General features: G+C 40.0%; 1 protein-coding gene across 1 annotated transcript; it reads left to right on the forward strand.

The window, feature by feature from the left end:
* Positions 1-8481: 8481 nt before the first annotated feature.
* On the forward strand, positions 8482-10011 carry LOC113275632 (probable galacturonosyltransferase-like 3). The gene has a single exon (XM_026525167.1). The coding sequence runs from the start codon at positions 8639-8641 to the stop codon at positions 9710-9712; it is 1074 nt and encodes a 357-aa protein (XP_026380952.1). The 5' UTR covers positions 8482-8638; the 3' UTR covers positions 9713-10011.
* The last annotated feature ends 328 nt before the right edge of the window (positions 10012-10339 follow it).

Raw genomic sequence — 10339 nt, forward strand, 5'->3', positions numbered from 1 at the left:
GTACTGCAAGGGAGTACTTTAGATTCAAGAGATCAATCTGTACAAATCCGGCCTAAACTAAGAAATGGTCGTTCCAGACTTGCTTCGGTCACAAAGAGGAGGAGAAGGGTTGGTTTTGGGGAGGGAAGCGAAGAGAGTGTTGAGACCAGAATAGTTGATCCTGGAAGAGTAGTTGTTTTGTGACTTGCATCAGAAATTGGGAAGCTAACAGATGGCAAAGCTAGCAAACGTTTTATGAGTATTGTATGCTCCTGATCGGAACTTCTTTTTCGGTGGAAATAGGTAAGACCTATTTATACAAGTCGAAGTGAAACCTACTCTGGTCTCGTAAGAAATAGAAAACAGATGAGTAAATGGGAGGAGGTGGTAACCGGTAACGCCTGGAATTGATGTTCCGTAAAAGAAAGCGTTTCACCATTACTCCCTGTATTTACTAACCGCCTCATCCTTATGACACTGTCTTATAACGGGCGTAGTGTACGCCGCACTCTGTAAACCGCCAAACCAATACCCAATGAGCATCCCCCAGTTTGTGACATGTGTTGATGTCTCGAGTGTTTTCGTGGAAAACATGTAGCATGTTATTGTTCGGCAAGTTGAGCTTGGGAGACTTGTCGGCTCGGTGGTGACCTTCGACAGTCGAGATTTTGCATTTTGAGAGGAAGAGTAGCCGTTGATTATTGCAACCCTTCATTTGGTAGCTAGTGGCATGAAAGCATGGCCGGTACGGCTTTAATATGTCCTAGTTTAGGCGCGGCCAAAAGTTAGGGTTTTGGATTTGTTTGGGCGCGACCAAACTAGGGCTTGGCGTCGGGCCAAAGGTTGCCATGCGTAGCTGGTAACCTTGGACGGCTAAGATCTGCATCTTAGATGGAAAAGTGGCCGTCGATCTTTGCAAGCCTTTGTTTTGGTAGACGCATAGGGAAGGCCGACATGGTATGGCGCGGCAAGGTGGTTGGCATGCCATTGGCACATGTGGCATGGCTGGCATGCCTTGGCGCGGTTTGGGCGTGGCCAAAACAAAGGTTTTGGCGTTGGGTCAAAGGTTACCACGCGTTGGTTGGCGACGTTGTACGACTAAGATTTGCATCTTAGATGGAAGGATGGCCGTTGATCGTCTCCAGCCTTTGTTTTGGTAACCGCATAGGGAAGGCCGGCTTGGTATGGCGTGGCAAGGTGGCTGGCATGCCTTGGCGCGGTTTGGGCGTGACCAAAACTAGGGTTTGGTCCAAAGGTTACCATGTGTTGGTTAGCGACCTTGTACGGCTAAGATTTGCATCTAAGATGGAAGGGTGGTCGTTGATCATCGCACACCTTCGTTTTGGTAGCCGCATAGGAAAGGCCCGCATGGTATGGCGCAGTAAGGTGGTTGGCATGCAATTAGCACATGTGGTGCGGCTGGCATGGTTGGCATGCCTTGGCGCGAAGGTGCGGCTGGCATGGCATGCCATTGGCGTAGTGGTGCGGCTGGCATGGTTGGCATGCCTTGGCGCGGAGATGCGACTGGGATGGCATGCCATTGGCGCAGTGGTGCGGATGGCATGGTTGGCATGCCTTGGAGCGGAGATGTGGCTGGCATGGTATGCCATTGGCAAAGTGGTGTGGCTGGCATGGTTGGCATGCCTTGGCATGGTGACGTTGCTGGCATGGTCTGTCATTGGCACAGTGGTGCGGCTGTCATGGTTGGCATGCCTTGGCGCGGTAGCATGAGAATTAGGGTTTGGCATAGATGATGTCAGTCAGTGTTAAGGGTTCTGCCGTGGAACATGACCCATGTAAAAAAAAGGGTACCCCGGAAATTATTACGTAGGCATGCTGATTGATTCATTAAATGTGCTAATGGTCATAGTGACGTCATGTCAGATGTACATTTTTACGATTTTGACCTTAAGCTAAAAACCACCATCAACACCAGGTTAACATTATAATCGGGTTTAGGAAACTGACTCAAATACTCCATTCCCACAGGCATATGAATCGCCTTAAAATCAGGGCCGTATATTTTAGCTGTCATATATTTTGGTGGATATGGGAAGAGATGACGATCGATGAGAACTAAATCTTCTGTGTATGTGCTTTTTCGTGGCGGTGCTAGTCGGCGTACATAAGCATCGTTATCTTGGGTACCATACAAATCCCTGTTTCCTTCATGTACAATTACACCCGAGTACTTCTCAACTGACCTCTCCTTCCACCACAACTTATACTCATGATCGGATACCTCAACATAATGCAAGGGATTAAGTTGCTGGTTGGCGTACAAATAGTCAGTGTTGATGTGTACTGCTGAATCAGGAGGGTTGCACGGTATTACCGTTATTCCAAGAACTTGTTTGAGACACCGTTCTCCAAGGTACAATGCGTTGTGACCAAATGGATCGTAAAAGACCCTCCGTGTTACAGAGATTTGTTTACCCTCTATCACCTAGGGGTTAGTTTTCCATTCACTATCCTCCCTTAGCGACCATACTATAGAATCGAATGAGAAGTTATCAATCTGGTAACGCACTAGAGTCACTGAATGGGTACCTGTATCACTCTGTGCGCCTCTTTTCAAGTCTCTTTGGTCTCCATCATATAACCTACCCGCTGGCCACGGATCCATATTTTCATTCTCCGCCTTTGTATAGGGAAATAGACATCAGAAATATGCCCAAAACCAAGGCTGCAACATTATTAGTTATTATTAACAACTAATTACCAATAAAAAACACGTAAGGAAAGTAAGATTACAAGTGGGTATGAATTTTTACCATCAATGGAAACGAAAAGAACTGCAAGTCAGGATTGTTGCTCGTTACTCCAGTATTCAATCCCCATAACATACTACCGTACAATACCGAACCCCAATCATAATGCCTCAACATATTTAAATCCATCATTATACCAAGCCATTTAATATCAACAACATTGTTCTTGTTAGGGAAAAGGATATTCCCAAAACACCAAATCAAAAACCATCTTGCAATTTGCTTCTGAAATACAACATCGTTTTCTAGGCCGAGTCAACGGTCAAGAAACAATTTAATCAAACTCTTCTTGATCCCCTTGCATCTATCCACAACTTTAACTCTTAAGTCGAATAAGTTTTCTTGTCTAACTTCTTATATTCCCAATATTTCCCCTCCTTTCCTTCTTCTTGTTGTAGCGTTCACGTTAATATATGGGAGAAAACAATCAATGGTATCGGGAGCAATCTGATGTAGTTGGTCCGTAGTAATTTGTTCCAGTGATATGCGATTTCCTCGGCCAATAGGAATTCCGGTAATTTGAGTGAAGTCTAATGGGGTAAACCCTTCAAAACTAGGGAAGTGAAATATGTTGGTGGTATGCCACCACCTTTCAAATATACCAGTAGTTAGGCAGTTGTCTTGTAGTTTCGGATATTTTATTTTGAAAATTGAACCAAACCCATAGTCGTTTACAAGTTGTTTAGCATGTGGAAATTTACTAACTGCGGTATACATTTCATGAAGTTGGCTTACACTACTTCGATGTTTCAGAGATTTCTTCCTATCATCTGTCGAGATTGGGATTTTTAGTTTATGATCACTATTTTCTTTGGAAGAAACCGGAATTCTATCATTCATAATGCCTTCAAAATCATCGGAGTAATCTACAACACACATGTACATAAAATCATCACAAAACAATCCATTTTATGCAAAAATTCTATTATACATATATATTGTACAAGACCAATTGAAAAAAATAGCCACATTATCTATCAAACTACAACAAAATAATTAATCAATCCTAAATTATCCATCCAAATGCAATCTCTCTGCCAACAATCAAACCTAGACATAATACATATTCATTTAATCATCCATCATTCCAAAATTATCAAAATAACAATACCATATCTAAATCAAGAATCATTCATAAACAACAACCTCTTTGATTCAATCAACAAAATGTCCTAAAGTCAATCAGTAATGTCTCAAAACTATCAAACAACATACAAGGACACATTATAATCAATCTAACATCTCCAATTTAATCATAATCAAACTCAAATTAAATTTAAACCCTAAAATTTGAAACACTCACCTTGGACGATTTTGCTAATGAAACACGAAATTGACAAAGGAAGATGCTTCACCGAATATTAAGGAACAAACCCATTGAATTTTAGCTCCTGAATCGCACCAGAGGGTCTTCAAATCGAAAGGGGTTGTGGATAGGAGAAAAATAGAGAAGAAGAAGAAGTAAGGAAGGAAGAAGAAATGGTCGAGTGAGGCGGGTTCTATGGACTAAAACCTATAAAATGGCTACTCCTTAGCCGTATTGGTCAAGTCAACGAGTTGACTGATACGACTACTGAGTAGCCGTTTGGCATTATTCATACGTCTGCTGAGTAGACGTATCGTGTAGGAAAGGGATAGGAGGGCACCATAGTGAGGTTGGATTAATTGTGCTATCCCTTCCCTACAAATGAGGGATAGGGAAGGGATGCCCTCCACCATAGTGCTAGCTCTTAGAGCAGTTCCTATGGAATGAACAAACTCAGAGTTTGTTCATTTTTCTCCCACTATGGAATGAACAAACATGAAAAATGGATGTTCAAATCAATATATTTGTTGATTTGAACATCGAGATGGACAACCCAGCGTGAGCCTGTGGTAATGACGGGCGACCTTGATACGAACGCTAGCGTTTGAAGAAAAAGCGCCAGCGTTTGAACATTGAACACGCGGCATGACGTAAAGCGCCAACGTCCGTATTAAAAACGCCAGCGTCTGACCCAAGGGAGCCAACGGCTCAATCTGAACGGCTGAAAAATCTTGTGATCCAATGGCTACATTTTCTTAATTCTATAAATACTCCTCATTTCAACTCCAAATTCACACATTCTACACATTCTTATCTTCACTCTCAATTCTTGATTGAACATGTCTCGGCCCCGGTTAGTTCGGTGAGTTCCTATACTAAAGAAGAAGAAGAATCTATTTGCAGAAACTATGTTTTTTTATCTACTCAGCTTGCTTCGGCAAACTATCCATGGGGGAATTTCTGGGCGGTTATTCACGATGGGTTCTACAGTGACACTCGTAATCCTAGTCATTGTGTTATATGCGACATAGAAAATCGTTTTGGTACAATTAAGAAAGAAGTAAGTGAGTTTGTAGCTTTAACTATACAAGCAAATCGATATCGACTGAGGTGAAATTTATGCTGAGATGGTAACAAGATCTTTGGATGAATGGCGAAGATGGAAAAATGTGGCTTTTTCTTTCGAAAAATGTTTTGAAATCCTTAAGGTGTTGAACAGTTTCAACCCCTTCTTTGTAGTTGTTGTTCCACCTGTACTTATTCCCATTAGTGAAGCTAATATAATGTAGTCCGTAATTTAGTGAAACCAAAGTAAAACACTTACTTTTAAACATATGCAATTTCATTTATTTAAGACTTACTTTTAAAACTAAAACTACAAATGTAGCAGAATTAAAAATTACAGTAATCTCTCTAACGTCGCTCATCTTTTGCTCCCCCATTGTTATTTTCTGGAGACAAAAATTCAGAAAGTCCTGGGGATAGACCTGGGAAATCCCCAGCCAACATAGTATATAAATTTCCAATTGCTGATAGACCTGGGGATAGACCTGGCTGACCTGGCTGAAAAAAATTAGGCGATTGGAAAGCACTCTGTGTACTCGGTCCTTCAAGCATATACGAGGTTTGTTGTTGTGGTGGTGTTGGTGTGTAGCATTCATTTGGGTTGTAGGGCAAGAATGATGATGAAATGTGCCTAGGTTCAAGCCGAAATGCCTGAGATACAGGCACAATTTGTGGTGAAGTAGTATTGTGCTGTGTTTCTCGCACCACATTGTGTTGTGTTTCTCGGACCACTGTTTCTTAACTTTCTTGCCATGATTTGTTGGTTTCTTCACTTTTGTGCAATGATCTGTTGCTCCTGGTGGAATCGGAGGAATGTGACCGCCGCCCATCATCACTTACGGTTGGACTTACAGTTGGATTCAATCCAAACATTGCGTTTGTCTGCCATTTTCGTAGTTGTTCCAAGTGCAGCGCCTCTACTTGCCGATTCCGTAAATGCAAATCGTTGAGTTGACGCTGTAACTCTTCGTCACTGGCAGTGACATTGTAGTAAGGATAATCACGGTCCATACCTTGGGAAACAATGGGGATCGTGGTTGGCTCACCTTGTGAAGTAATACTTTGCAGCTCCCAATGAATTTCGGGCATATTTGACGAGGAAGATGAAGAACTTGCACCCATCCTGGGATGATTCATAAAGCTTGGCTCTTCTGGAGGTGGTTGGCTAGGAACGATATTTGGATTATGAGACATGTTTGATAACCCTGGGAAATCAAACCCATAGACGTGCATGTTCTGTGTCCCAATCACAGGCTTCGTAATTGACTGCTACCAGTTGACATACCGCGCTTCAGTAATATTCATCCTTGTATTTAGCTCATACCTCTCCCAACCGGTTATTCTCAGCCGATAAAATTTTTCTTATGCATATGTTGTAGCGGGTTACTTGCAATTGCAAATATACCTTGTATTTGGTACTGCACTCTTTCTTCCAGATACCAAACCCCTCTTTGTGATTCCGGACTGTAAAAAACAACTCTACGCATAGAATAATCAAGAATACGTAATCCAACATCATCACTATACTGAGGTAAATCAACGTAAGGGTGAACAACTACGTTGTTGTAGCTCCTAGTCATCTGATGTAACATGTAAACAAAACTGGAACCCAAGACGTCGCTGCCATTGTTCTTCTCTAAGTTGTTCTTCATATACATGTCCAACATTGGAAATCTAACTGTCCCGTCTTTTAGGATTGGTTTACCAACACGGAAGTAGGTATACCACCAATACTACAAATTACTCCATAATTTTAGTATTTTTATTAAATAATCTACATTTGTTCATAAAAATTATTTAAATTTAGTAATAATAATAAATTTAAAAATAATAATTTTGATATTTACCTCTATGATGCCCCAGAAACCAGTGAAGTTTTGATCGCCCATGGACGCTTTATCCAACGCACAGTACAATTCTGCTAAAATTGCATATCCCTAGTCATAATTTGGTGCTTTGTCGAGATCTTCTAACGCTTCAAGCCAACCAACATGAGCAACAGAAGTTGAGTTTGGAAAGAATGCCTGACCCAGTACCCATAAGATAAACATCCTTTCGAGTTCAGGATAGTCATCTACATGTTCTGGGTTTGATTAGGAAAATCTTCAAGGCCGCACATCTAATCCCACCTCCTTTCAAATCTTTATAATCTCGACGCATGTCTGATTCCACAAACGAGGGACAAAGCGTCTCCCATTTATTATTTGACATCCATTCGTCTTGGTTGAATGGTGGCGGGTCTCCCATTCCACTTGGAATCCCAACAATGAAATACAAATCAAGGATAGTAATTCCTATTACAAGTATAATATCAACTATGATTAATTCTTTTGATTATTTAATAATTATTTAAAGAATTTAATTTAAGTTAAGTTAAAAAGACTTACCAATTTCGAAATCCATAAAATGGAATGTGTGCGTCGTCATCCACCACCTTTTTACCACTGTTTCGGAATTTTTTTGTTATGTTTTCTAGGCTTCATTCTATAAAGCGCGCGCCAAGGATATATGTCAACCCTTTCTCGGACTGTAGGCGGGTAGACCAACATGAACATCATTTAATTCTGAAAATCCACCTCTCATGATATAATAATCCTCATATCGTTCATGATGCCCCGACACATGACCTGAGACTAATGGTGGAGCAGCAACTATATTTGGCGAAGCAAACTCTTCTTCTCGATTTTGAGAAAAACCTACACCAGTGTGAGGCAACGGTGCCGATTCATTTTTTCGATCTCTTTTCTTCTTTATACTATTCGCCGCTCTTCTCACTATGTTCATATTGTATTAGAAAATTTTGATTTAGAATAGTTTTAGAAGAAGGAAATGGCAGTGGTGTGACTGAAAATGAAAACAATAGAGGAAATATAGGCGTTAGAGAGTCTACCGTTAGAGACTTTGTGTCTAACGCCCGCGTTTGAACATCGAACGCCCGCGTTGTGTCTTTCAACGTCCGAGTTGTGTTTTCTAACGTCAGAATCTGTCTTTCGATCACACGCCTGATGGTCCAACGCCCTACACTTTACCATAATGGAAAATCCAGTTTGACAATCCACATGGCTCAACAAATGTTTGAGTTTGGCCATTGCCATAGGAATTGCTCTTAAGGTTTTGTTTTTCTTGTAAGTTCATCATTAATCACCTCGATTCGAAAGTAAAATGTTTTGAAATCAGAAAAAAATAGATAAATCAGCATGACATGTATGTCACGTTTGTGATCTACCACAAACAACTGTGTCAAATAGTCATGGGCTCGATACAACTTAATCCTATAATCAAGGACATCTAGAAATTACGCGTCTTTCCAGCCTGGATCAACACTCTCCTTGCACCCACATTTAAACCTTCCATCCATATTCTATTCCTAAATTCTCAAAAGAATTCCTTACATTTTTCTCTGTTTCCACATTTATCCCCTCTCCCTCTTTCTCTCTAAGATTCAGTACTGCAGCTTCACCATTTTTCTTTTAACTTGTCAAACCCAAGTACCGTAATCTACTGAACTCCCACTGCAATGTCAACTCAAACACATACAGTGTTTTCTCTTCTGTTTTTAGTCATCACCATTACTACTGCAGCAGCAGCAGCCATTAGAACAAGTCATGAACTTCCAACATTCAGAGAAGCACCAGCTTTCAGAAACGGAGTTGGATGTCCAAAAACAACATGGATTTCTTCATCAATGTCTAAATCACTAAACCCAGATTCAATAATTCATATATCAATGACTCTTGATTCAACCTACCTTCGTGGATCAATAGCTGGTGTTCTCTCAGTTCTCCAACACGCTTCATGTCCTGAAAACATTGTTTTCCATTTTCTTGCTTCTCATAAGAGAATAGATCTTCATAGAACAATCTTAACTACTTTCCCTTACCTTAAATTCAATCTTTATCATTTTGATACAAATCTAGTACGAGGTAAAATCTCATCATCAGTTCGTAGAGCATTAGATCAACCTTTAAATTATGCTAGAATTTATCTAGCTGATTTACTACCAAACTCAGTATCAAGAATCATATATTTCGATTCAGATTTAATTGTTGTGGATGATGTTGAAAAACTGTGGAGAATCGATTTAGGTAATCATGTTTTAGGCGCACCAGAATACTGTCATGCAAATTTCACCCATTACTTTACTGAAAATTTCTGGTTAGACCCAAATTTCTCAAAAAAAGCATTCAATGGAAGAAGAGGGGCACCATGTTATTTCAACACAGGAGTAATGGTGATTGATGTATTGAGATGGAAACAGGGGAAATATACAGAGAAATTAGAAGTATGGATGAAAATGCAAAAGAGATATAGGATTTATGAGTTAGGTTCATTACCACCATTTCTGTTGGTTTTTGGTGGTGATGTTAAAGGGGTTGAGCATAGATGGAATCAGCATGGATTAGGTGGTGATAATTTGCAAGGTTTATGCAGAGATTTACATCCTGGTCCTGTTAGTTTACTTCATTGGAGTGGGAAAGGAAAACCATGGTTGAGGTTAGATTCTAATAAACCATGTCCATTGGATAGTCTTTGGGCACCTTATGATCTTTATCGTCATCCTTCTTCTTCTTTGTTTGCTGAAATTATCTAATCAAGTTCATTCAAATTCATGGATTCTTTGATTCAAGTCATATTTCTCAGAAGAGGGATTTGGGAAAGGGCAAAATGGTAAATTGTGGAGAAGCGAACTAATGATTATTATCCAACGCTTGTGAATGATTAGGTTTAGGGTTCTAATATCGCTAGTGTTTAGCAATTAAAGGGGTTCACGTTTGATTTTTTTGTGTATATAAATTATTTTATACTGCAAGGATATATTTTTTTTATTTAAGTTTTTTTCATATTAGTTTTTTGTATAATATAATGTGATATTCGGAGGGAATGAAGGAACTAGTCTTGTTTCTTTATATATTAAAAAAAAAACAAATCCAAAAAGAATTCTTCATTTTGGGATGTGTTTGGTTGGTTCCCTACGTAGTTTTCCCAACAATGCTAATTGGACTGCACAAGCGCCCCAGACTAAGTGCCCTTAAGACTGATGAGCTTACGCCACAGGTCGATCTTCTTTTATCTGTTAGACTTAGCATTTTTGAATGGTTAATTCTGGAGAAAATGATGCCTTAAAGACTGAGGTTTATGGATCACCTCCTCCATATATTATAGCCTTCACAAGTGTATGTACACCTTTCATCATTCACCACGTGTATAGAAAGAGACA

The sequence above is a fragment of the Papaver somniferum genome, chromosome 4 (assembly GCF_003573695.1).
Source record: "Papaver somniferum cultivar HN1 chromosome 4, ASM357369v1, whole genome shotgun sequence".
Lineage (NCBI taxonomy): Eukaryota > Viridiplantae > Streptophyta > Magnoliopsida > Ranunculales > Papaveraceae > Papaver > Papaver somniferum.

Bases quoted from the DNA above. Each gene is read 5' to 3' on its own strand.
- LOC113275632 (XM_026525167.1), top strand. From the start codon at position 8,639: ATGTCAACTCAAACACATACAGTGTTTTCTCTTCTGTTTTTAGTCATC.